Here is a 27,684-nt window from a genome sequence, read left to right on the forward strand (position 1 = left end):
GGAATGTAAGGATGGATGAGCTCTTGCAGATACGCTGGTGCCACACCTTGTTTGATTTTAAAGATATAACACAGGGTTTTAAATGTAATTCTTTATCAATTCGAAGCCAGTGAAGGTCACGTAAATACGGCGAGATGCAATCCTGTCTAGGAACTTGACAAAGAAGGCGTACTGCAGAGTTCTGAACTACCTGTAGCTTTCTCAGTATTGTTTGGCAGCTACCAAGATAGAGAACATTGCCGTAATCGAGGCGAGAGGTGATGAGTGCCTGGACTACCGTGCGTTGGGTTGAGGCAGGAAGCATCCAAATGATCTTACGAAGCCACCTCAAAATCGTGAATCAGATGGCAGCAACACTCGCCACCTGTTGTCTCATAGAGAGACTATCATCAATAATGATGCCCAGATTACGGACGTGGGTGACAGATAGGGGAAAGGAACCCATTTCCTGAGGCCAATGGTGAGGGCCCCATAGGTCCTTGTGCTTGCCTAGGATAAGGACCTCAGTCTTATCCCCATTTAACTTCAAAAAGTTAAGGCGCATCCACACTGTCACTTGCCGTAGGCCGCACTGAAGGGCAGATGTCGTAGCGTCTTTAGTGGTGGAAAGCGAAAAGACAATCTGCGTATCATCCGCATACGAATATAGGGAAAGACCCGCCTCTTCCACAATCTCTGCCAGAGGTCTGACATAGATGTTGAAGAGCAGGGGGCTTAAAGTGGATCCCTGTGGGACTCCATGTGCTGATACGCAGATCTTGGATGATGCCTTAGCAGAAAAGACTTGAAAAGTGTGACGGTACATGTGCGTAATGCCTTTCAGAAAACGGTTAACAACCGGGGACTTAAAAAGAGTAGGCTGATCAGGGAGCCGTAGAAAGGCGGAGATGGCAGAAAGATAACCTTTGATAGTGGCCAGAGCAGAGCCCTGCTGGTCCAAAGAAAGAAGGAACAGAAGGACCTCGGAAAGAGAGGCAGAAAGGGGATCCACAGCCTTTGCTGTGCACCATGCCACAAAGTTGTTCCACATTCAGGCGTATACCGTTTTCGTGGAGGGAAGCCTGGCTGCCAGAATGACATCACAGGCTTCGGGAGGAAGGTCGAAAGCGGTTAACTGTTGCCGCTCAATCTCCACGCATGGAGGTGGAGGCTGGACAGGTTCGGGTGGAGGACAGTCCCCTGCTGCTGCGACAGAAGATCATCCTGAAGAAGCAGTCAGATCGGGGGATTGATCGCCATGTTGAGTAGCTCGGGATAACAGTATCTTCGTGCCCAATCCGGAGCCACAAGAATGACTTGGGCACGGTTGCGCCGAATCTTCTTCAGCACTCTGGCCAGAAGTGGTATAGGTAGAAAGGCGTACAACAGACCGCAACTCCACTACCGACTAAAAGCGTCGCCAAGCCAGTTCGGCCTTGGAAATTCCAAAGAGCAGAATTGATGAAATTGCGCGTTCTCTTCGGTGGTGAATAGATCTAACCAAGGCTCTCCCCACTGTTGAAAGAGACCTTGTGCATCATCGGAATTCAGACGCCATGCGTGATCCATCATGCACCGGCATCTGAGCTCGTCCGCCCTGGCGTTCAGAGAGCCTGCCAGGTGTTGAACCACCAAGGTAATGCCTTGATGTTCTAGCCATGTCCAATAGTGTAGAGCCTCCTTGTCAGACTGGGGTCACCAATTCCGACATGGTAGCTTCGCGCGAGGCAGGAAGGCACCCGAAGGCAATGTGTAAAGCAGTGGTGCAGCACACACTCGCACTGAGACAGTAACTCGCACGCAATAGAATGACACCACAACAGGTTGCTTTCTAAACCAAGACTCTTTATCTCATTTTTAGTTCGAGCAGGTTTCCCTTCTTAGTTACTGAGCAAATGGAGCAACCAGCTCTCAAACATCAATTTCATAAAAATAGCACTTTTGATATTCAGGGACTTCATAGGCAACATCTCTTATGCAACATTAGTACAGGTAACATCCCCACTGCACTTCCATAATGAGGCAACACTTTGTGGGCATGAATACAACATCAGTACCATTTCCTAGGCACACATTCATTAGAGGCAACACTTGGCATGCTTGTATTGAACATCAGTTACATTTCCTATGCATGGGGATCATATAGGCAACATTTCTCAGGCATAGATTTAGTACCGGGAACAATTCTCAGGGGGGGGGGGGGGGGCAGGAGTATCTATGCCCGACAAACATCAACTCTCGGCAGATGTATATTCAATAGGGGCACTCTGCCCTATGTAGGGATACTCAGTACATGCAGCAGAGATAAAGCAGTTACTAGGTCGTATGCAGACATTCCCCACGGGTAGTCACTCCTGGGCCCTTATTCAGGACAAGTAATCATTATGCCGATGTTCACTACAGGGCCCCTCCCGCTTAAGTAGATATTCCCCGCAGGTTCGGAGGAGTATGTCCCAGGCCGTTCTCCGCGTGTGGGGCTGAGTCGGTAAAAGTATCGGGGCCCAAGGAGCCCCTACTGCTCAAAGGGTGGGCCTCCTCGCGGCGTAGGCCCCCAGACCCACACAACTCACCGGGTTAACCTTGGGGTCAGGCACAGTCCTCACCGCAGCACCGGCCATGGCCGGCGCGGGCTGCCTCCTCTCCGGTCAGCCCACCTCTTCCTGCATTCTAAGCAAAATAAGGTCAGTGTGGAGCTGCACGAAGTCACCTACCAGCGCACAAGAGTACAGGTTTAAAGTTACCAGATCTAGTCTGATGCCTTGGGAATATTCACAAGGTGAAGAATATGCGGTCAGAAGTATCCATCAGAAATTAAATTATTACACAATAAATACAGTACTAACTTACATTTTATGGATTATTTTTAAGTGAATATATTGATCTTTAACTCCTTCTTTTATTTTAACATGCAAGTTCAAATAGGTTATACAATTTGTCTGATACGCACATAACAAACCTTATAATAAACATAACTTGTTATTTTTAAGCTAATATAAATTTCATTTAACGAAGCAAAGCTCATGATAAATAAACGAGTACCTGTGCATGAACGGGAGAGGCATTTGAGTGGTCCAAAGGAAATCCTCTAAAAATGTAAGGTGCAATGGAAAAGTGAAAGGAAAAGAGAAAAATATTGCCTGTATGAATTGTGATCATTTAACAAAAATGAAATAACAAAATTCATTGCCAAAAACATGTTTTAAAGACTTATGGTCACTAAATGCAAAATGATACAATTAATTTAAAAAGACAACTTCATAATGACACCAGCTGCTATTGTTCTTTCTTTTTAAGAACAAACACTCATGAATATGTGATGCAGTATTGTTTGTTAGTGAGAATACAAGAAGAGATGCATGTTATTTCAAGTCTGGGCTCCACACCTGACTATGTGAGTGATGGCTTGGTAAACCATGTATACGATACTTAACTGAAAGAAGTAATGTTTCCAAAAGTCATACTTTCTCCTCTCTATAGTCTCTCTCTGTAATATTCTCAAACTTTTAGTTGAGCCTCGGTAATAATTCTCAAAACCCCAAATGATAAAAAAGTACTATGGTAAACTGGAGAAGCACTACATCACAAAGTAACAATTCTAAGTTACTTACCTTCCGTAACGCCAGAGACTCTATGAGGCTGCATATTCCTCAACTTAGAATATCTCTCAGACATCAGACTGGATCCAGAAAACATTGAGCAGTACCTCTGTGCACTGGTAGGTGGCGTTGAAAGGCTTCACACCAGCTTTGTAGGTATCGTGTGCTCCAGAAGTAGCATGCAAAGTGTCTATATAGGCGCTACCCCAACGTGCTGACCTCAGTTTCTTTCTCAACTATTTCAGCGCCAGAAGCACAAAGTCATGTCATAAGGTTTTTGGACCAGTGTGCAGATTCTAACGGCCTACAAGGTCTTTGTTAGGTGGAAAAGTCCAGTTCACAAGATGGAGAGGATGGAAGGGTCAGTAAGGAATCTGAAGCTAGAAAGAGTCTCTACCAGGCAAGGCATTACTGAAGATTAATCACTTTGTCATCTGATAGAGACTTCTAGCCACAGATTCTTTACTTAGATAAGATGATACCAAAACAATCCCTCCCTTGAGTCGGGCCTGTGAACTGGCTCAGAACAAAAAGTCCTGGAGGACCAAATGAGCAAAGAACCAGTCAAGACTAACCTGTCAAGGCAGCAGTGTTTGGTAAACATATGTAAGGATGCCCACGTAGCAGCCTTAAAGAGCCAAGCTATGCATGGGTTCAAAGGGGGGACACACCAGACAGGTTAAAAAGCAAGTTGAAATGCCACTGGGGCATAACACAATGTTTGGAAGGAAATATGTGTTGAAGACCTTTCAGAAAATGTTTCAACGGGTGACTCAAACAGGAAGAGTTGTTTTTCGGCAACCACAAAAAAAGTAGAGATGGCCGAAAGATACCCCTTAACTGTACCCAGAGCCATGCCTAGCCAGGATAAGGACAAAACAACAACCCTTCGGACAAGGGTGCATTAAGTAGGTCAATGTTTTTCTCAGCGCACAAAGCCACAAACTTGTCCCAATAGCAGGCGTGTACAGTTTTTGTTGATGTCCGCCTGGTTGCCAAGATGACCTCAAAGATTTCGAGAGGAAGGTCTAAGATCCTAAACTGTTGCTGCTCAATCTCCAAGCATGAGGGTGTGGAGTACACAAGTTTGGGTGTAGGACCCTCCCCTGTTGCTGCGGCAAGAGATCATCCTGGCTGGGAAGCCTGATCAGAGGACAGATGCTCCTGCTCAGACGTTCTGGATACCATACTCTCCTCACCCAATCCGAAGCCAGTAGGATGACTTGAGATCAGTCAATTCTGATTTTTATCATAACTCAGAAGAGTAGAAGTATTGGCGGGAAGAAATATAGGAGTCCTATATTCCAGTCTATTGTGAATGAATCTCTGAGCAAGGGCCGCTTTGGAAACTCTAGCGCAGAAGTACTGACATTGCAACTTCACGGTGGTGATGAACAGATCCAGCTCAGGTTCTCCCCACTCCTGGAAGAAACCATGAGCCACCTCCAGGCGTCATTCATGGTCCATGAGGCATCAACGGCTGACTTAATCCTCCCTGGCATTTAGAGATCCCACGAGGTGCTGCACGACTGGGAAAATGTTCTGACATTCCAACCATTTCCAGAGGCACAGAGCCTACGCAGAGCTTTCCAAACTGTGTGTCCCGACAAAGTACTGTGTCGCCTGCAAATGGTGGGTGTCTCGCGGGATGACACCAGTATTAAGGGCATTTAGCACATAACTGCAGGTAATTAAGAGGCATTCCTTTCAAAGAGTGTCTCGGAGTCCGCCGCAGCAGCGCGGGCTCTGAGACACTCTGCTCTATGGGGGCCGAGCGATTCACAACAAAGCCTCATTTACAAGTAAATGGTCTTTTAAACAACTGTGAAGTACTCGGGTGCAGCTGTGTGTGTGCCCGGGAAGCTAGGGTGAGGTGACAGAGGGTGACAGGCAGAGGGTGACAGGTAGAGGGTGACAGGCAGATGGTGACAGGCAGATGGTGACAGGCAGAGGGAGGGAGACAGGGGAGATAGAGGGAGGAAGACAGAGAGAGAGGGAGACAGGGGAGATAGAGGGAGGAAGACAGAGAGAGAGGGAGACAGAGAGAGGGTGGGAGACAGAGGGACGGAGACATAGGGAAGGAGACAGAGGGAAGGAGACAGAGGGAGACACAGAGGGAGACAGAGAGGGAGACAGAGAGGGAGACAGAGAGGGAGACAGAGAGGGAGACAGAGAGGGAGACAGAGAGGGAGACAGAGAGGGAGACAGAGAGGGAGACAGAGAGGGAGACAGATAGGGAGACAGAGAGGGAGACAGAGAGAGAGAAAACCCGTGGGAGGGAGAAAGAGGGGACAGAGGGACAGAGACAGAGGGAGACAGACATAGGGAGACAGACAGACATAGGGAGACAGACAGACGGAGGGAGAAAGACAGACGGAAACAGACAGAGGGAGGGAAACAGACAGAGGGAGGGAGACAGAGGGAGGGAGACAGAGGGAGGGAGACAGAGGGAGGGAGACAGAGGGAGGGAGACAGAGGGAGGGAGACAGAGGGAGGGAGACAGAGGGAGGGAGACAGAGGGAGGGAGACAGACAAGAGGGAGGCAGACAAGAGGGAGACAGACAAGAGGGAGACAGACAAGAGGGAGACAGACAAGAGGGAGACAGACAAGAGGGAGACAGACAAGAGGGAGACAGACAAGAGGGAGACAGACAAGAGGGAGACAGAGGGAGAGCGAGGGAGGGAGAGGGAGAGCGAGGGAGGGAGACAGAGGGAGGGAGAGAGAAAGAGAGAGGAGGAGGTAGACAGGGAGAGAGAGAGAGGGAGGGAGACAAGACAGAATGAGTGAGACAGAGGGAGAATGAGTGAGACAGAGGGAGACCGAGGGAGACAGCGAGAGAGAGAGTGGGAGAGAGATAGAGAGGGAGGGAGACAGCGCGAGAGGGAGGGGGACAGAGAGAGAGCCAGAGAGGGACGGAGACAGAGACAGGGACAGACAGAGACAGGGACAGACAGAGACAGGGACAGACAAAGACAGGGACAGACAGAGACAAATAGAGGCAGATACAGGGACAGACAGACAGAGGCAGAGACGGAGAGGGAGACAGAGGGAGGGAGACAGGGACAGACAGACAGACAGAGGCAGAGACTGAGACAGATAGAGGCAGAGAGTGAGGCAGAGGGAGAGAGAGAGGGAGACAGAGGGTCACAGAGGGAGGGAGAGGGAGGGAGACAGAGAGAGAGGGAGACAGAGAGAGGGGGAGACAGAGAGAGGGGGAGACAGAGAGAGGGGGAGACAGAGAGAGGGGGAGACAGAGGGAGGGAGTGACAATCAGGGGGAGACAGAGGGAAGGAGAGGGAGACAGAGGTTGACAGAGAGAGAGGGAGACAGACAGGAAGACAGCGGGGGAGACAGAGGGAGGGAGACAGAGGGAGGGAGACAGAGGGACGAAATAGAGGGAGACAGACAGAGGGAAGGAGACAGAGAGCAGGGAGACAGACAGAGGGCGACAGAGGGAGCGAGAGAGACAGACAGAGGGAGGTAGACAGACAGACGGAGACAGAGAGAGGGAGGGAGACAGAGAGAGACAAAGATGGGAGGGAGACAGAGACAGACAGAGCTAGAGACAGACAGAGACTGGGAGAGACAAATAGAGGCAGAGACAGGGACGGGGCAGACAGACAGGGACAGACAGAGACGGAGAGGGAGACAGAGAGAGGGAGACAGGGACAGACAGACAGATAGAGGCACAGACAGATAGAGGCAAAGACAGGGACAGACATAGACAGAGACAGAGAGACGGAGAGGGAGACAGAGAGAGGGAGACAGAGGGTGACAGAGAGAGGGAGAGGGAGGGAGACAGAGAGAGAGGGAAGGAGGAAGAGGGAGACTGGGGAGACAGAGGGAAGAGAGGGAGACAGACAGAGGGAGGTAGACAGAGAGAGAGGGAGAGAGACAGAGAGAGAGGGAGAGAGACAGAGAGAGAGGGAGGGAGACAGAGAGAGGGAGGGAGACAGAGAGAGGGAGGGAGACAGAGAGAGGGAGGGAGACAGAGAGAGGGAGGGAGACAGAGACAGACAGAGATAGAGACAGACAGGGACAGACAGAGACAAATAGGGGCAGGGGCAGACAGACAGAGTGAGACAGGGACAGACAGACAGATAGTTAGAGGCAGAGACAGGGACAGACCGAGGCAGAGACTGAGACAGACAGAGACAGAGAGGCAGAGAGGAAGACAGAGGGAGAGAGAGAGGGAGACAGAGGGTGACAGAGAGAGAGGGAGACAGAGGGAAGGAGAGGGAGGGAGACAGAGAGAGACAGAGAGAGACAGAGAGAGAGAGAGAGAGAGAGAGAGAGAGAGAGAGAGAGAGAGAGAGAGAGAGAGAGAGAGACAGAGAGAGAGGGAGACAGAGAGGTAGACAGAGGGAGACAGAGGGAGAGAGAGAGGGAGAGGGAGGGAGACAGAGGAACGAAGACAGAGGGAGGGAGACAGAGGAATGGAAATAGAGGGAGGCAGAGAGCAGGAGACAGAGAACGGGAGACAGAGGGTGACAGCCAGAGGGAGACAGAGGGCGACAGCCAGAGGGAGACAGCCAGAGGGAGACAGACAGAGGGAGGAGGGTGACAGAGGGAGGGAGACAGAGGGAGATAGACAGAGACAGACAGAGGGAGAGAGAGGGAGGGAGACAGAGAGAGGGAGACAGACAGAGTGAGTGAGAACCCCCCCCCGAACTCCCCTTAGGTGGTTCGTGCTCACTCCCTACGCTCGCTACACTGCTCTACTATGTCCCAAAATGATGCATCTCCAAAAAGTGTGTCACCAACATAAAAATTTTGGAAAGCTACAGGTTCCAGGAGGTCACTCCACCCTGCTTGTTGCAGTACCACGAGGCAGTAGTGCTGTCCGTGAACACAATGATGGAGGTCAGGAAAGCTTTCAGCGCCTTCAGTGAATCACATTCAAGCCTAGAAGGCTGATGTGGAGCCAAGTCTCTGTTAGAGACCAGAGGCCTCTGATGTCAACCTCTCCCACATGGCCACCCTATCCCAGAAGCAATGCATGGGTCAGCACTGTGAGCTTTGGGTGGGGAACAGAGAGGGGGTCTGCAACTTACCTAATCTTGGTTCAGCAACACTCCAAAGCAGATCTTTTGCATTCTCCTACATTAGCTGAACCGGAGTGGAAAGGATTCCTTGGTGCTGTGCCCACTGGGACTTATGATCCCACTGCGGAGCCCATATGTGCCACTTAGCATAATTCATTAGCAGAATGCAGGAGACCATCAGACACAGCAGCCTCAGAGTCAGTCTCACTGAGATCCAGGACCGAGGCTGAAACACTGGTATCATATTCTGAATGTCCTGGAATTTCCGCTCTGGTGGGTAGGCACAGAAGCGCACCAGGTCCTGAAAGACTCAGGTGAAAGAGAGCGTCTAAGAAGGAGTCAGATGTGACTTAGATAATAAACCTCAGCGAATCCGCTGTTGTCTGCAGCTGGGTAACGACTGCCTGTGGGGAGCAGTTGAGGAAGCCAGGTATTCCCGACCTCCGCAGATGTTCTGTAATCACTGCCATTACCTTTGTGAACACCCAAGGGGTACTGGTGAAACAAAAGGAGAGTACAGCGACCTTGAAATGCTCCTGGCCTACCATGAACCATAGAGAATGACGAAGGGTCTGCATGACGGGGATATGACAATAAGCATCCTGAAGGTCAAATGCTACCATCCAGTCTCCAGGATCTAACGCAGACAGGACCTGAGCAAGTTAGCACCTTGAAATTCTCCTTCCTCAGGAAAGCATTGAGATGGCACAGATCTAGGATAGGGCGGATGCCTCTGTCCTTCTTTGGCACCAGAAAGTTCCAGGAATAGCAACCACAACCTACATCTGAAGCGAGTACCCTCTCGGGTGACTCCTCTGGCCAAATAAGCCATCACTTCCTGGCCCCAGCATAGAGAGATGGTCCTCGGTCAGCCGATCTGAGGGAGGTAGCAGGGTTTCTAGGAGTGAAGGGGATAACCCTGCCGGACAATTAGGAGCACTCACTTCTCAGATGTCATAGCATGTCACTGGGGCACGTGGGGTCGGTGCCTGTGTTGATGCGAGGGCACACTAAAGAGATTTGGAGGCTGGGGCAGGCTAGGCAGATCTCTGCCTTGGTTCCCAAGGGACTTGTAGGAGCTGTGTTTGTGGCCACAAAAAGGCTGGAAAGCCTGTTGGCTGTGATGGCTTTGCTGAAAAGGACACGGCTGGTAGCCCATACCGTAGCCCCAGATGAAGCGAAAAGAAGAGTGTGGCTGACGTGGGGCCATGGCGAGCCCAAACACTGGGCATGACCCTACTGTGCTAAAGTGCTGTATCAGCTTTGTCATCAAAAATGCAAGTGCCATCGAAGGTATCTTATCCAGGCGTGGCGGAGGAGTGCCACCAAAAAGCAACGACTCTGCCTAATAGGTCTGTTGTGTCCACCCCGAATCTGATGGTGAACTGTGCAGTGTCTCAGCCATCGGCAACAACCTGCTTCAGAATAGTCTGGGTCGTCTCGGAGACCATAGACAACCCTTGTGCAACCCACACTGTGTGGCTGTATCAGTCCAAGAGACACGCGATGTTCACGGAGTGCAGTACAAGGCAGGCCAAAGAAAACAACTTCTTCCTGAAGGTATCCAGCCTCTTGGATTCCCTACTTGGTGGACTGTTAGGGAAGCGCCAGGAATAACTTTGTTGCCTGCACCACCAGTTTCTCAAGGGTGGTGTGCTGGGTGACGAAACCTGGGTCCCGGGATCGGAGGCAACGGGCAATCCTCCTGTGCATTGGGTGCAGCGCTTGGCTCAGGATTCGAGCTGAACATGAAAAGGGCTTCACTGAAGGGCAGTAAGGGCCAGACCATTGTCACTGGTTTGAGCCAAAGACGGCCTAAACTCTTCTGGGAGCGCTGGCAAGATCTTGCTGGCCATGTTGCAGAGCCTAGTTGCAAAAGGCTTTGACCCAACTCAAGGCTTGCTGGCTTAAGAGAACAACTGTTTCCCAAATGCCTCAATCCATTTTCCTTCCTTGTCAGGGGGGCGGTGGTGGGGAATTAGGATTCACTTTGCTAGTGGAAATTTGAACCATCAAACTCTCAGGAGTAGGATACTGAATAAGAAAACTAGGGTTGACAGGCACCGATTTGTGACATCTGGCCACTTGCCTGCACTGGCTGTCAAGAGCAAGGTTTAGTACACATGCCCATAACAGTGTTGATTAGGGCTTCCATGAACTGTAGTAAGAGTTCAGAAAAAGTCAGCCCGGGCTGAAGAACTTTAGTAAGCACATTTGTTTTAGCATCAACACAGGGTAAATATAGATCCAGAGGCCAAAGAGGGGATATCAACCAGTATGAGGGGAAGTATTAAACCCACGTGCCTCTTGTAAATCCATACACAAACTGTCATTATTATATCGTGGAGGTAAATCATAAGCATCTTCTCCACGGTCATCTCCAAGTGGCGGCAAACTCTGGCCAGAGTTGGAATCGAAAAGCTGGTGGAGCAATTGTTGACGGCTCCATGGTAGATAGAGGGGTTAGTCTCAATCAGATTTTAAAGGAATTGGGTGCCCTGGAGTGGAGTCAGAGCTTGACCCAGGTCAGGGTCTAGGCAGATTTGGCTTTGGGTCAGACACAGACACCAATGATGTCAGGACCGGTGCAGGACTTGGAGCTGGAACAGTTATTAGCACCATAGTCAGCATGGAACCCAAGGCAGGTTTCAGGGATTCAGAGAGCACCAAGGAGGGATCCCCCATTAGTTATGCGATTGGAGACTCCTGCAGATCCTTGGGGCCCGACGGCACACCACAAGGAGCCTAAAGAGTGCCAAAAATGCATACCATGGCCTTCCTAAAGTCCTTGACCTGCTGCAGCAGCAGGTCCAGGGGAACATTGGGATCAACTTTGGGATCAGCCCTTCAATCAAATATCAAGGGAGTTTAAGGAACTCTCAACTTTTCTTTAGCTAGAGAGTGGAGTGATGCCGTAGAGTCCCACTTCTCCTGTTGTATTTCTGCTTCAATTTAGACTTTGACATAATAGATCACTACACCAGAGAAAAGGACCTGTCTGGCCTCAAGAGCAGGAAATGGTTCACACCTTCAACTTAAAAGTGAGAGCGAGACTTGTGTGGCGTGTTTTGATGTTCAGCAACTTGCAGCTTCACTTCGTGGAAATGCACTAAGTCAACTCAAAGTCACACAGAGCCACCTGGCGCGGAGTGGGAGCGCTGCTTGGAAATCTTCAAGATGCAGTTTGGCACATGGGTGATATTGTAAAGGTAAGGAATCTGTGTTAGAAGTATCCATCAGAATTAAAATGCTATTTAACGTTTATTACTACTGGCCTAGCAACTCCTGCCTGGCACAACATTCTGCAGCGTAGTAACAGCCTACCAAATTCATAGTAGATGAGTTATGGAGGTTGCACAGTTGATGATACATGGTGGGGCATGGCCACTGGCAAATAACATTTCCAGGGAGAAGGGAATCGTTATTTCATTCCTTAATATATGACCTGCATACTCGGCTATATGTATGTTTTGTTACTTCTAAGAGAAAACTTATCTGGCTACCAATGGAGCACGACAAATGGGGCAAGTGCAGTGCGGGTGGGGGCAGAGGAGGAGGTGGAGGTGGAGCTACTGGAAGGAGTGATAAATCAGCCTACCGGAAGCAATGTTCTTTGAAGAGTTGTTTCCAGTTTATTTCAGAACTGTAGGAGGGTTGGCGATGTACTGATGTCAGAGGGAATGTTGTTTTAGACCCTTGGGGCGTAGGCTGAGAATGTTTTTCTCCTACCTGCAGTGCTTGGTCTCAAATATGGTAGGATTTATTCAGCCCCTTGATGAACTGTGCTGCTGCGTGACGGATGCCTTTTACGGCAGTGTCGCCTCTAATATGCCATTAAGTAGGGCACTGCTGTTATCTAGATGGGAAGTAGACATAAACAGCATCTTTGCCATATACTATACTTCCATACATGCATGGCCAAATGATGATCCAGGGGACGTATTACTGGGTTACTTGCAGTAAAGCATTCCACCTGCACCACTAGAGGACCAGAAGATCAGAAAATGGAATTAGAAGTTCCTTTTGATGTCCAGAAACAGAAAAACACGATGGGTTAGAGCAGTTAATCTCTCTTTGAACAAGCACCTTTGCAGTACAATCTAAACTGTCAGAACTTCTGTTCTCGGTGTAAAACACTACTCCAAGCTCAGCACCGTGTGTATACTTCGAGTGACATTCTCAGTCGTCCTGTTCATATAACAGGCTGTTAAATAGCCACTGCATCCCGGTCCGCTGAGTCAAGATGCAGAAATCTTGCCATGCATCACAGAGTTCGTTCTGATGTAGAGTGTGAGGTGCACATGCTCCAAAAGTACACTTACACCTTTGCTTGAGTTGCTATGCAAGGATCCACTGTGACAACTGGCCTAATTATCATTTCGCAGGTCAGTGGTGGCAGAAGGTGCAAGATTCCTGAGGGCTTCCAGTGGGTACATTCTTACAGTCTCTTTTGGGACCACTGGCAAGGTCTAGCTAGCCATGTAGCAGAGGACAGTTCATATTAGCAGAATAGTAAATCTGAATCAGCCTAAAGTTCACACAGTGAACAGAACTCACTTTCACTCACTTAAGATCAGAACAGATCCTCAGACTTAGAAGTAAATTGTGTCGTATAAGTCTCCAACATCTCCATACATTAAAACTAAGAAGACAACTCTGGCACTGCATATTAAGCATCTTCAGTCACTCAGTTTTGTAATAAAGCCCTGATGCACATACGTCCAAATACGTAGTTTGAGTTTATTACACATGAGGACTATCTCAACCCAGCTACATTTTCAGTCCCAAACAATATGACCACAGCTTCAAACCATAATATTAAAAAAAGATGCTCACCTGGGCAGCACTAAAAGCAACACAGGTCGAGCATAAACTAACACAAAAATATTTTGGTTACTAAAAATGATTCTATCGTAGTGTTTAATCAGGCAATAATATAAGTTGTCCTTCTCCCATGTAGCTGAAGAAAATAAACTATCCAGTTATGTTACTTGCGTGGAGATAATGTTAGGATAGTCTCTCTGTGAAAGAGCCAAAACAGAGGACCATAATTCAGGTTGTCAGCAACAAATTAAAAAAAAACAACAGTTTGCTGATGCCCATATATAGTAGAATGATAGAATATGTAATCTGCCCACCTCTACTCAGCTGTTAAAGGAATTTCATGTATGTGTGTGAGCAGCACAGCCTAGATAATCTAAGGAATTCCCATATTGATAGGTGGTGCACACAGTAGGGAAAGTAATCCTTAATCTTAACAATGTTCCTCAGGATGAGGAGGTAAAGGAACTAATCTACAGCCTTGTTAGATTTTGTGGAGCCGAAGAAGTCCCCCATTCAAACTGAGACATCAGCCAAAATGTGTGGCGAGTTTGTGGTCCCACCACAATGACCATCATAACATGCTGAAACCGGGCTGCAAAACTCCCACCTGATTCAAACACATTGAGAGTTAGGTTGTTAGCAGGCACAAACAGGATTCCACCCTCCTACTGACATGTGAGGAAACCCATCTACCCCATCAATAGAGTTCCAGGAATTTTCCCTTCAACCCACTAAAAATGAGTTGCAAAATGGTGGAGACGTAGGAGTCCCTGAACTAGGGATTATGCAGGTGTCAAAGAGCGACTACCAACTCTGGGCTGAGTGCAGCTACACGTTTACTACTACCAACAAGCCAGGTTACCCAGGCACAAGTAAATGAACAACCAAAACTGCAAAACAGCTGAAAATGTAATTTGAGGTCCAAGCAAAACCACAGAACTACGGTGCTTTTCAATGTCAATTGTACACTGCTTCCACACAAATAACTATTGCTCATACACAAATAAACACCTGTAACCCAGAGTAAAGGGTGTGATACAGGCATAGCCTAGAAGACAGATGGGTAGACTTTGGCTTTGCTAGCAAACAAACGTCCTCACCTTGATAGCTAGCCTGAAAGGGAAACCTGCAATGCTTGTTCTAGAAAGGAAATCCCAATTTGATGAGTTCAATGGCCCTCCTTTTCAACTAGTCCAGTTGTGGACTACAATTATCAGAACCTTAATAAAAACGTGAATTCTTCTTAACTGTGCCAGTCTTCTAAAACAGCTAGCATGAATGTCAGAAGTAGATGACTTTAAGCACAGCTCTTTAAAGTAACACCCATGAGAAAACAAATCTACTTTTCCACGGTCCTCAATACCAACAAACATTCAGATACTTCATAGAATCAGGAGTATTGTGCATCAGCAAAAAGAAACGAACCGTACAGGATCTGCCTGCCTAAGCTTATGACATAAAAATGAATTGACATTGTTAAGCAATTTAGAACAAAAAAATCCCCTTTCCATGGAAGCAGGTTGAAGGCAATTTAAAGTGAATTGAAGGTCCTTCAAATCATCATCCTGTTTTCTTTGGGGTTGTATTACCGAACCACATGCCTTAACAACGAGGTATTTAACACAACCGCGTCTTTACTACACATGCCTTTACAACAAATTGTGTTGTAAAGGCATGACTGGTAAAGGCATATGCATGGTAATGTTTACACCCCAGCCCCACGCCCTGAGCCTAAAACCTGGCCCTCAGCCCTAAAAACACCCCAGCCGATTCCGACAGCCTTTCTCCGACCGCCGAGATGGCAGTCAGAGAGAACAGCTGCCATAGGGCAGTGCAGGGATCTCCAACCACCATCCAGATTACGATGTGGGTTTCAGACGACCCGACCATGGCAGTCTGACTGACTCGAGTCTTCGGAAAAAATAGTTTTGGGGGATACATACTCACCCAATTCTGCTTCTCCCCAGCACTCTCCACTGTGGAACCGTTTCTCCAGGTCCCCCTACACCTGTGCAGCTGAACCCCGATGTCTACGACGATAAGGGAGTGGAAATCCAAGTAGGTTCTTCTCCAGTATTCCCCAGTGACTGGACTGTGCACATTCCACCAGCAATGGAGTACATGGAGCACAAGGCATATCCCCACATATGTCATGCATGTGTGTACAATTCACAAGTTTAGATATGTGCACCACAGTAGATGAGACAGTAGCGGTTGCATCGTAATACAGCTGGGGGAACTTTCCCAGCCTCGGCGGTCCAAATCAGATCACGACAGCCGGACGGTCGGTACGACCAGCATCGTAATGAAGCCCACAGTTCTGCATTACCAACAGAAACTGTGCAACACAACTGTATTATTGGGCTTTAAGTCATACAGACATATGTCCCTTATATACATGGGCATTGGGAGCATTAAAGTGTCTTTAGTAAAATTCATATCATGGAGCTTCACAGGTGCAAAAAACCTCCTGTGAATGTTTTTTTACTGAATGAGTTGATGTTGAGGATGTATTGAAACAGATCTAGTTGAACGGCAATCTTCCTTAGACTCATTGAGGTACAGGTCCTCTCCTATACCATTGCTTATGGGGAGAGGGGATCATTTTCATTTCAGTTTAAATTATTACTAAGATATTTATAAAATTTTCAGACTTTCCTGAAGGTTAGACAATACTGGGGCAAAAGTGTAGCATTTACACATGCAGGAATAAATCTGGAATGGTCAATAATGACTAGCACGGGGGTAATGTAGTGGATTTTGCATCAAAAATTAAAGCAGACCTAAATATAAAAATCGGCCTGTAGGAACGGCCACAAGAGGACCCCCAGCAATAAAGCACACAATGCAGATGCAACGATATACAAATCGAGTACAGTACAACCCTCGGAAGTGAAGATGTTAACTTTCTGCAGATACAAGGCTCAATCAACACATGCTGTCAGACTACACAACCAATCAACGTAAACTCATACTGCACAGCACTAAAACACCCCTTGTCCCAAAGCCGCCAGTGAGCACTGAGTGTATGTCATGGTCTCGGATAGCCCTTGAATAGTGGTTTCATGCGGCTGTTAAGAGAAAATCAGAAACAGCAGATCCAAATGACACCAGCAATAAAGGGAAGAGATCAACAAGACGTGTTCAAGACCAGATTAAGAGAAAGTCAAGGTAGAGCAAAGGGATTGCCATTATGATGGCAGAAGTGCAGCAGGATCTTCCAATAATTGTTGTGCCTCACAGGCTCCAGGGAGCTCACAGAAGCCAAGTGATGCAGGGGAAAGGACACATATATACACTGATCAGGTATGATAGCATCAAGGAATAGGCCTCTAATAAAAAAAAAGTCTGTGTACAGATAGAACCATGGCAGTCAGAATGCTATGCTACGCTAGTGAATGGCTATCCAATGTACCGCCCAGCGCTGAAGGTCAAGTCCGTCACATAGTAGTTAAAGCAAGCGGAGCATTCATAGAGATGAGTTTTAAGTAGTTTCCTAAATTTTGTTTCTTCCTTGGTCACTTGCAGAGATAAAGGCAGGTTTGGCTTGGTCCCAAATAGGTGAATGAACACCCCCCACTCCTAGCTTTCTTCATTTTTGGTACAGTGAGGAGTCTCTGATCTGCAGAGCATAATGCTCTTTTAGGGTTGCAGCCACTGGATTAAAGGAGAACTTTTATTATATATCAAATCGGTAGGCAGACAGAGAAATTTTAATTTGATTCTATTGAAAACCGACAACTAATGTAACCCTGCCAATGATGAAGAGACAGAATGTGGGCTGTAGCCTTCTGAGCAAATTGTAGATGCTTGATCACATACAGGGGGCCTCCCAGTTCAACTGAGTTGCCATAATCAAGCCGGGAAAGCACTAGACTCTGGGCTATAGTTCTTCGAGTGGCCTGAGGGAGCCAACTCAAAACCTTCCTTAGGGTCGTAAGTAGACCAAAGCAGCAAGCTGCTAATTTCTTAACTTACACCGCCCTGGTAACAGTCAATCCAGAAGCCCAGACTTGTTTTCAGTTGAGGGTGGAGGCGGTTGAATCTCCTAAATACTGAGCCATAGAAAGGAATTGTTGCCGACCACAAAAAACATCTGTCTTATCACCATTAAGTTTCAGGCTGTTGCTGGACATCCAATCTGTGACATCTCAGAGGCAAGCGTTAAGCTGCGCGGATAGAGCTGTTGTGTTTGAGGAGTTAGGGAAATGGTTACCTAAGTATCATCGGCATACGATATCATTGAAAATCCATGTCCCATTATGATGTCTGCCAGTGGCTGTACATAAATGTTAAACAGGGTGGGGCTCAGTGAGGAGCCCTGAGGCACCCCGTGGTCTAAGGCGAGTGTATTCGAGCAAAATGCTTCATTCCAAACCTAAATATGTCTGTTTTTCAGAAATTTGGTTAACCATTTAAGGGCATTCCCAGCTATTCCAGCATCTTCCAGTCTCTTGGTGAGTGTCAAATGAGACACCGTGTTGAATGTGGCAATTAGGTTCAGGAATAGAACTGCCACTAACCCATTCGTTTCTAAAATTGTTTTGAGTTAATCAGTAATGGGTACCAGAGCCGGCCCGGTGCTGTTGCTGGCTCTGAAACCCGTTTAGGTGTAATGGAGAATTCCATGATCTTCCAATAACGACAATACGTTTTTGTTAACAAATCTCTTTTACTGATGACGGAAAACAGGGCAAGTCATATGTAACTTTCATGGATTAAGGGGTCTAGTGAGGTTTTTTTTTTTTAAAGTTGCTTTAGCCTGGCATACTTTCTTGTCCGCTGTACTTCACCGCTTTCTAAAGACTGATTCATTATATTCGCCCGAACTGGGCAAATAACTTTTCCGCCTTTCAGGAGAATTTTGGGAGGTGCGCAGTCCAAAGGGGATCGTGACTCAATTGATGTAAGTAGACTTTCAAGATCTTCTGCCAACCAGGTCCCCTGTTTTGGAACTCCTTCCCTAAAACTGTACCACGATTGGCACGATATTAGACCCCCCTGTAAGGCCCTAGTGAATGGAACCCCTGGTACCTAGGGCATTGGGACTGAAGAGGATCCCCGAGGGACCCCTCACCAAGGATATGCAAACTGCCACTGCAGCCTGCATGCCTTGATGCAGATAAAATCTACAAAGTCGACACTGCCTGTGTGCCATGTCAAAAAATACTGCTTAAGTTATAGGTTAAGGTATAGGTAAGTCACCTCTCTAACAGGCCTTACAAGCCTTAAGTCAGGGTGCACTATATCTCAGGTGTGGGCATATCTGCATAAGCAGATATGCACCTACAATATTTTAGTCTTTTCTTAATATTGTAAGCACCAGGGAAGCCTTAGAGAGTACATGCACTGGAAACTCGACAACACGAGTTCCCAGCACCATGATGGCTTCACTCAACCCAGGAGTGTTTCGTACCAAACAACTCCTCTTAATAAACCCACACTGATGCCAGTGTTGGATTTAATAAAACATGTACTCAGAGGGCACCTCAGGGTTGTCCCATTCAAAATTACCAACCCTTGTGTGGTCTCGGACTGGCTTTAGGCAGCCTGCTACCACCAGCCAAGTTTCTGGACCCCTGGGTCGAGAGCCCTAGATCTCGGAGGCCAGAAACAAGGACCATCATGGGCGGAGGTGTCACATCTCCTTTCCCAGGCAGGGACAGTGCTAGAGGGGGAAGCTTCAAAGGTCCTGCTGCCTTTGTAATGCAAGCCCAGCATCTGCGCCAGCTGCATCTGGCAGCCCCCAGTCACACCCCAACTTTTGGCGGGAGAAGCTGCAGGAAAACTAAGTTAGAATAGGAGGACTGCCCTCCTTCGCCAACTCCACCCCTCAGGTGCTGGGCAAAGTGAGGAACATATTTCAGTGCCCACCATCTTAAAGATGGTAAGACGTATCCAATCAGGGCTAGGACTATGCCCCCTTCCCACAGGAGAGTGGCATAACAGAGGGTGTAGACACCCCAGGTAAGGAACCCATTGGTCCCTACCAGTCACTTTCCTGTAACACCCCTAAATCTAGTATTTAGATGGGAACCCTAGACCCTGAAGTCAGATTCCTGATGACCTACGAAGCCCGGATGCCAAAAAGCAGCAACAGCAAGAAAGAAGGACCAGTGACTGACTTGGCGCCAGCCCTGCCAGCCTGCCTGCAGCCTTCCACCCCAGCTACAAAAGTCAACTCATCTTACAGGCCCAGCGACCTCCAAAATCTGGGAGGGCTGCCTGCCTTCAATAGAGATCAAGAACTCCCGTGGACAGTTGGCCTGTCCAGAAGGAACCAGCTTTAAAGAATATGAGCTCTGCCCTGAGGAACAGTGAAACCACCCACCGGACCCACCTCTGCACCGGACACACATGGTCAGAGTCCAAGTGGACCACCTGTCCTGCGAAGGTCCCACGGAGATTCTGAGCACGAGTCCACTGTGGGATGACCCCTGCCGGACTCCACATCAACACCTGCAGCTTCTACATGGCAACCCCCCTAACTGCAACCTGTTCCGGTATGCCTTTACCAATGTCTAAGGACACCCTTGCATCAGAAGCCCCTGGGCCTTGGGTAATTCGACCAACGGAGTCCCTACGTCCCCAAGCATCAGTACTTTACTAGGCAGCTGTTGGTTTTCTTTGTCCAGCCTTCCGATCAGAGCTTGCAACTTTTTTCCAAAACCAATCTCCTCCATTGATTTGCATTGGGCGCCCGATACTGTGTTGGCATGCTGCACCCGGCTGCCCTTGGGCCACTGAGGGTGTACGTTTGGTACTGCCCTGTGGCCCCCCCAGTGCTTGTCTATACCCCCGGAGACTAACCCCAGACACTGCTTTTACTCATCTATTAACAGCGTCTCTTCGACCCCCAGCCTCCATTGGTTAAAATTGGGCACCGATCCCGAATTTGACCTCTGTACCCAGCCACCTCTGTGCCGCTGGTGGTGCAGTCTTGATGCTAACTTGAGCCTTGCCTGGTGTTGGCCACAGACCCCGAAGACTGGACTTGGAAGCCCTGTACTTGCAAAACTGCATTCTTCTTTTCCTCCCAGAGGTTAACATTGTTGAACTGAAAAATCGAACTAAGCATTTAAAGTGAAAAGTATTTTTTATTGAAAAACATACTCACCTTTTAAAGTAAATCTTGGTCTTAAAATAAATCTAGAGAGAAGCTTATTTTTCTAAAATTGATGTGGATCTCCTTTTTGAGTCGTGTGTCATTTATTAATCACTACGTGTATAACAAATGTCTTACACTCCTCTGTGTTAGGCCTAAGGCTACTGGCCCACTCTACCACAAATAGAGCACTTTGGGTTTACATTGAGCCATGCACACTTCTGGGGGAATCTCAGGACTCTTTACATGATATAACCAATTATTATTGGTATGTCATATAAAGAGCCAGCTTCCTACAATCTTTGAAAAGGAGATACAATGCACCTTCGCCTTCTCTCACTGTAATGATGAGTTGCACATATTTAATTAACTTTCTTCAGAAAGTAAGTAGCAAGGATGTTGCATCTGGCGTCAGATGCTGTTAGGCCTGCTAGTGAAGCGGAAAGCTTCATAAATTAATTTACAATTTAAAAAAATTATTTTACTGAATTGGCTGAATTTTTGGTCTTCGTACTGAGAAAAGCTATCCTGGTTTTCAAAATAGCATAATGGTATTTTTTAACGTTTCCTTGTAGACTTTTGTTTACTTGCTCTGTTGGGGTATTTTCTCTGACTTCTCTCCTTTCTCTTACATTATTTTCTTTAAATTAGTAGCTCTTTAGTGAACCAAGGAACAAGCTTGCATGCAACTATTTTTCTGAATTCTCTTTAGGATTATTTGCTCTAAAGAGTTTTCTATCCAGTCGTCGAATGTAGAGTGTATTTGGTCCATGTCTCCTGTTAAAGTGGGAGCAGAGCTGGAAAGGAGACAGACCTAATTGGCTTCGTCTAGTTTAGTCCAGCTTCGATAAAACCTAGGTTGCTAGGTAGGAGTACTTTTCACTCCGCTTAAATTGGGATAAAAAGAGATCATGTAATGGTCCAACCAACAAAGAGGGAAAGGGGTGCTTGCCCTTAACTGAGATATGTTTGAAAATATAGGGTCAAGGAGGTTGTGTGGGTTGCATCACTCTGCATGAGATGAATAGCCCCTAAATCCTGAGTTTAAATATTTGCATTTGAGCATCTAGTGTTTTCAAAATGGAGATTAAGGTCTCCCAGTACTAAATAGTTCAACTTCTACATACACTGTTTAGCTAGCGTATCAGGTAGTGCTTGAATAAACTGAGCTCTGGCACCCGGTGGCTGATATCTGAGAATTCCTGACACCATAAAAGCATGAGAAAGTTCAATTGCGAAAGTAAGATTTTTGCAATCAGGCAGAGGTAAGGTTGAAAATTGGGCATTTAGCTTTTTCTTGAGAATAATGGCAACCCCACCCCCCAACTTGGTTTGGCGATCGGCCTGAATAATAGTGAACTCCTGTGGTAGAGTGATCATATCTGCCATGGAATCATCTTTTGACCAGGTTTCTGTAAGAAATACCAAATCTGTCTTAGTCTCTTCAAAAAAAGCGAAAAGCTCTAGTTTATGTCTTGGGAGCGATCTACATGCAGTTTACAAGGTAAAAGTTCCCCTTATAACGGTTATCCTGCTAAAATAATAGCTTGTTATTATGTATTATATTATGTGAGTAGCCTAGATTCTTGTTACATGCTTAACATTTGAAACAAATACTGCATTTTCTTGTTGCAACTATCCAAAGACGGGCAACAGACACATTTCCTATGCTAAAACAAGTCTCATCACACTGGAGGAGGGATGCGTTGCTGTTTGAAAAACATACATTTGAATTATTGTAAAAGAGCAAGAGCAGTTACACATTGAGCACTATCAAGCACCTACATGGTGCAAAACCAATTATAAAATAAATCCTTGTGGTTTTACATCATCTTAACTGTGATTATAGCTCGAATGGCTTGAAAGTTAGAGACAAAGAAATCAGGGGAGCTGTCAAAGTGGATGATGTCCTGATATTCACATAGCACTTGTAACAGGGTAAGAACAGTTCACTGGACTTATTAATAGGATTTAAAAACCTTAAGTATACCTACTTTACTAAATCCAATTGATTGTCAGATTTTTACGTGGAGAAAAGTGGTCTAGTGAACTATATTGCTATTTTTATTACCTGGAATTTAGGTTCCTAATCCTAACTTTACTATTTGATCAAAAAATGATTCTGGATACATTCCTAAAACTCCATGTGCCTTAGACTGTAAACATTTCCAATAAATTGCAAATATATGAAATGTAAATGCATCCAGCATGCCCCTTTGTATTCCAATACATTTTATAAATATTAGATAGACAGACAGACAGAAAGATAGATAGATAGATAGATATAGACCTCATGTTAGTGATGTTTTTGGCGCAATAAAAAGGTTCTATGCAAAGTCTTCCTGTTCTTTCAAACTACGTTAGCTCTTTAGCAAATGCCCAAGAAGAAAAATTGTGGTCCAAATCCCAGACCTTGGTCTTATAAAAAAAACACTTTCAGATAGCTTTTATAGAACACCAAAGAAACAAAAGCAGGTATACACATATCGGAGTTGATGACATAGTAAGAAGAAACGATCAATGTACCTGTGTCTGTTTGCACGCTCTGCAGTACGCCATGGCAGAAAACCTTGTACTCCTGGAGGCAATGGCTCTGGAGCATAACCTTCTTTATAAGACACAGACTTTCTTTCCGACGGTAAGTTTTTTTTAGATGGAAACCCTATAATGGATTAGGAAGAGGAAGAACTATGTCATGAAGCTGGTGAACGAGATATAACTCTCCAGAGGCATGTTTATTGCATTCATTTTCAAACTCATGTTTAATCAGTTCAGACTACTAGAGACTACAAAAACCCACTAGGTAATAGTAACTGGAGCTTTTTACTTTCTTTAGGCCTTTATTGTTTTCCATATTAGAATTCTGTTTGTTTCATTTGTTGTTTTTTAAAATTATGTTAATATGGTATTTTGAATTTGCAGTACAGGCCTGCATTGCTTCTGGGAAGATAATTGAATTATAATACAGACATGTACGGCGGACGCACTTGTGGCATACCCAGAGAAGCCCCGCCCGTCCGCCCCCAATCCTTGTATTAGCTACACAGAGTGGGAGATACTGCTTCTACTTCCTAGTCAAGACTATCTCCAGCATCTCCATTTTGTCCCAAGTTGATGGATCCCACTGTCTGACATACCAGAAGAGCTTTGCCATCAACACTATCACCCCAAGTCTATTTCGCTCTCCCAAGAGTTTCTGCTTATAACCAAAACAGTGAGGTCTTCCATATTAGTGAATCTCGCCTCTCCCATGGCCAACTCTACATATTTTCAGTCCTATTTCAGCAGCAGCAGAAACTTCTGCGCTTGATGCAGCTCATCACTTATAACAATGCTTGACTAGATTGTGGCTCATCTCTAATCTCTATCGAGGATCCATAATCTCTGCCACTAACTCAGAATCCCTTCTCGACTGCGATCCTAGTTACATCTTTTGAATTTGTCATTCCTCCCTTAAAACAAGGAGGAAAGTCTGAGAACCAGTAACCGATCTGTAAACATACACTTAGTAGTAGGTAACTACAGTGAGCCTGCTTGCATTTAAAAAGTGTAACTGGAGCATGCCTTTGCTCAGTCACATTGCATGTGAATGTTGCCAGATATCAGATACCATGCTATAAACAAAAGGCTTCTGATTTGATTTGAACATTTATATAGCGCACAACTGCCCGAAGGCGTCTAGGCACTCATACCTGATGGAAAGTAAAAGGTTACCACACAAACAAGGGACTGAAAGGTTAATTTACAAAAAGCCACGTTTTTAGAGCTTTTCTAAAGGCCAAAATTATTGGACAATTCTTTATCGCACCAGGAAGCAAGCTCCAGATTTTAACAGTCCCTAAAATAAAGCTTTTTCCGCCCCCAGCAAGCTCTCTTGACTCTGGGAGTTTGTAGGAGTTTGCAGTGAGCCGACCTCAGATTTCTAGTTGGTATATACCATTTCAGTTGCTTTTTCAAGAAGTCAGGGCCAAAACCATGGAGTGCCTTGAAGGCTAGGCATTGGGCTTTGAATATAATTCTCTTGTCCACAGGGAGCCAATGCAGGGTCTTCAAACTATGCGAGACCGGCTGAAGTTTCGGGATGTCCAGCAGCAGTCTGGCAGCTGCATTTTGAAGGTGTTGCAGCTTTTGAAGGTGCTGCTTTTGGATCCCTACATGCAATGCATTTCCATAGTCTAATTTGGACAATGGCAGTGCTGTCACTAAGATTTTTACTAACTCCAATGGAATGAAGGGGCGTATTTTTCTAATCATCTTCAGGATGAAAAATATTGAGGGAACTATTCTGATTTTTGAAGGTCAATTTATCAAAGATAACGTCTACATTTTTAGCCTTATTTACCGGAGTTGTGGTGTCTCCCAGGCTGGTAGGCCACCATCTGGGTGTCCAAAAAGAGGTATCTGAGCCAAATAGGAGGACCTCAGTCTTTACAGCATTCAGTTTCAGGCAGTTCAGACTCATCCACCGATGTACCTGAGTCATACAAAGATTAAAACGATTTGCTGTCTCTTCAATGTTGCTGGATACTGACACCACAAGTTGGGTGTCATCAGCGTACGAGACCACTTAGAAACCACATTGCCTGATGACTTTGGCCAAAGGGGAGACAGACAGATTGAACAACGTAGGGCTAAGGGGAGAGCCCTGTGGCACCCCACAAGGGAGCGAAAACTGTTCTGTGGCGAAGGACCCGGTTTCAACTGATTGGACTCGGTCAGAAAGGAAGGAGGTCAACAGTTTAAGGGCCAATCCTCTAATGCCTAGTTCTAAGAGTCAATTGATTAAAATAGCATGATTCACCGTATCAAAGACGCTGACAGATCTAATATCAGTGCAGCCCTCCCCCAGCATCTAAAATAGATCTCAGTTCTTCAGTGGCCATAATCAAGGCTGTTTCTGTACTATGCCCCTCCTGGAAACCGTATTGAGCTGGATCCAAAAGGTCCTCGGAGGAGATAAAGGTTGAAAGTTGCATATTTAGTATTTTCTACAGTACTTTTGCCAGGAAGGGTAGTCTTGAGATGGGTCTATAGCTGCTAAGATCAGCAGGGTCCAGATAAGGTTTCTTCAGGAGCGGCAAGATGGATGCATTTTACCATGCAGCAGGGAAAATGGCTGAGCCAATGATCCCTTTAAACATGACCCATAATTGCTCACTGACCACTTCAGGGACCATATGCAATATTTTAGGAGGACAGGGATCTAGCGGGCCCCAGATTTGGAGGTCTTAACCACCGGGATGATCTGCTCTATGGGAGGTATGGAGAAACAAGTCAGAAGGCGAGAAGGGGAGAGTAGCATGGTCCCAATCAATGTATTGCCATATCCAATAGGATCTTTATACACTGCCTCCACTTTCTCCCTAAACAATTGAGCCAATAGATTGCAGAACTCATTGCTGCTATCCATCCCCTGAGGTTCCCGGGAGTTTAGCTAGGCTTTTCACTGTTAGAAACAAGTGCTTGGTTGAGTTCTTTGCCTGTTGTATTTTTGATGTAAAGTATTTGCTTTTCTCTCCCAGAAGTTTATTTATTTATTTATTTATTGCATTTATATGGTGCAACAGCTACCCTGAGGGTTTCCCGGCGTCTTGGATCCGATTTACCCAGAAAAAAAAGGAGTGTGGAACTATTGGTTAAACAACCAGGCTTTGATGCCCTTCCGGTAATAGATATAACTAGGTTCCAGGCGTAGTTTAAGCGGAAGTGAATCCCACAAAACTGGGGCAAGGTAGGTGAATGAGCGTCCGCCCAATCGTGCACGTTTATACCTGGGGACAGCAAATTTTGCCTGATACATAGACGGAGGTTACGAGAGGGTAAGTATTTATGGGCCAGCTTACATAAATAAGCAGGTGCTTCCCCTGTGTTAATCCTGAACATATAACAAAGTGCTTTGAATTTCACTCTGTTGGCTATCTTCAGCCAGTGCAGTTTTTTAAGATGTTTCGCCACACTCGTCCGCCCTGGGAGATGGAGAAGCAACCTAGCTGCGGCATTTTGAATGACCTGAAGTCGGTTTATGGTATCTTTATTGGCTCCTAAATATAAGATATTCCCGTTATCTAATCTTGAACCGATTAAGGCCTGTAGTACTGTTCTCTGCGCCCCTTCCGGGAGTTGCCATAATATTTTCCTCAACCATTTGAGGATTGCGAAACAGGTTGAGGCCGTTTTGGCTGTTTGTGCCCGCATTGATAGTTTGTCATCAACTATTACCCCAAGGTTGCGTACAGATTGTACCGCAACCGGGGTCGGACCCATTTCTGCGGGCCAGTGCGTAGGACCCCAAAGATCCTTATGAACCCCAAAAATAATCAACTCGGTTTTATCCCCATTCAGTTTTAATTTCTTGGAATGCAACCAATCAGCCATTCTCAGGAGCCCAGAGTGAAGAGAGGACGTTTTGGATTTATCAGTGGTTGCTAGGGAGAACACTAATTGTGTATCGTCCGCGTAGGAATAAATTGTGAGGCCCATTTCTACTGCAATTTTAGATAACGGGGTAACATAAATATTGAAGAGTAGCGGACTCAATATTGAGCCCTGGGGTACCCCGTAGAGGGAGTTCAGGAAATCGGAGGTGTTATTTTTAGAGAAAACCTGGAAAGTTCGATGCGAGAGGAATTGCTCCAGCCACTCCAGCGCTTTCCCTCTTACCCCTATGTCTTCTAGAGTCTAAATCAAGGTCTTGTGGGAGATGGTGTCAAAAGCAGCACTCAAATCTAAAAGAATGAGTGCCGCTGTGCCCCCACTATCCAATTCCTGACGGATCGCTTCAGTGACCCCTAATAGGGTAGACTCCGTGGAGTGACCCCTTCTGAACCCTGACTGAGAGGGATGGAGTAATTTATTATCGTTGACAAAGTCAGCTAGCTGTTTGTTCACATGCTTTTCCAGGACTTTAGAAAATATTGGCAGGAGTGATAATAGGGCGAAAATTAGAGAAGACCTCCGGGTCGCCGTTCGCCTTTTTTAGCAGGGGTACTACCATAGCACGCTTCCAGTCATCGGGTACCACTGCTTCCTTTAAGGAAGCATTTAACATTGATCTAATTATGTCCAGGATAAATGGATCCAACTGTTTCAGGACAGAGGCTGGCATTGGGTCCTGAGGTGAGCCTGATCTAATAC

The 27,684-nt window shown here is 46.3% G+C and overlaps 1 protein-coding gene across 2 annotated transcripts in view; it reads right to left on the bottom strand.

Annotated features, from left to right (window-relative positions):
* The window catches only part of CEP78 (centrosomal protein 78), a 536,668-nt gene that overhangs the window by 279,241 nt on the left and 229,743 nt on the right, over window positions 1-27,684 (bottom strand). For both annotated transcript variants that reach the window (XM_078675855.1, XM_078675856.1), the window contains exons 10-11: window positions 23,077-23,212; window positions 3,019-3,064 (exon numbers count right to left, since the gene is read on the bottom strand). In XM_078675855.1, the coding sequence (XP_078531981.1) occupies window positions 3,019-3,064; window positions 23,077-23,212 (182 nt within the window). The remainder of the gene's footprint in view (window positions 1-3,018; window positions 3,065-23,076; window positions 23,213-27,684) is intronic.

Source organism: Lissotriton helveticus, chromosome 2_1 (assembly GCF_964261635.1).
Source record: "Lissotriton helveticus chromosome 2_1, aLisHel1.1, whole genome shotgun sequence".
NCBI lineage: Eukaryota > Metazoa > Chordata > Amphibia > Caudata > Salamandridae > Lissotriton > Lissotriton helveticus.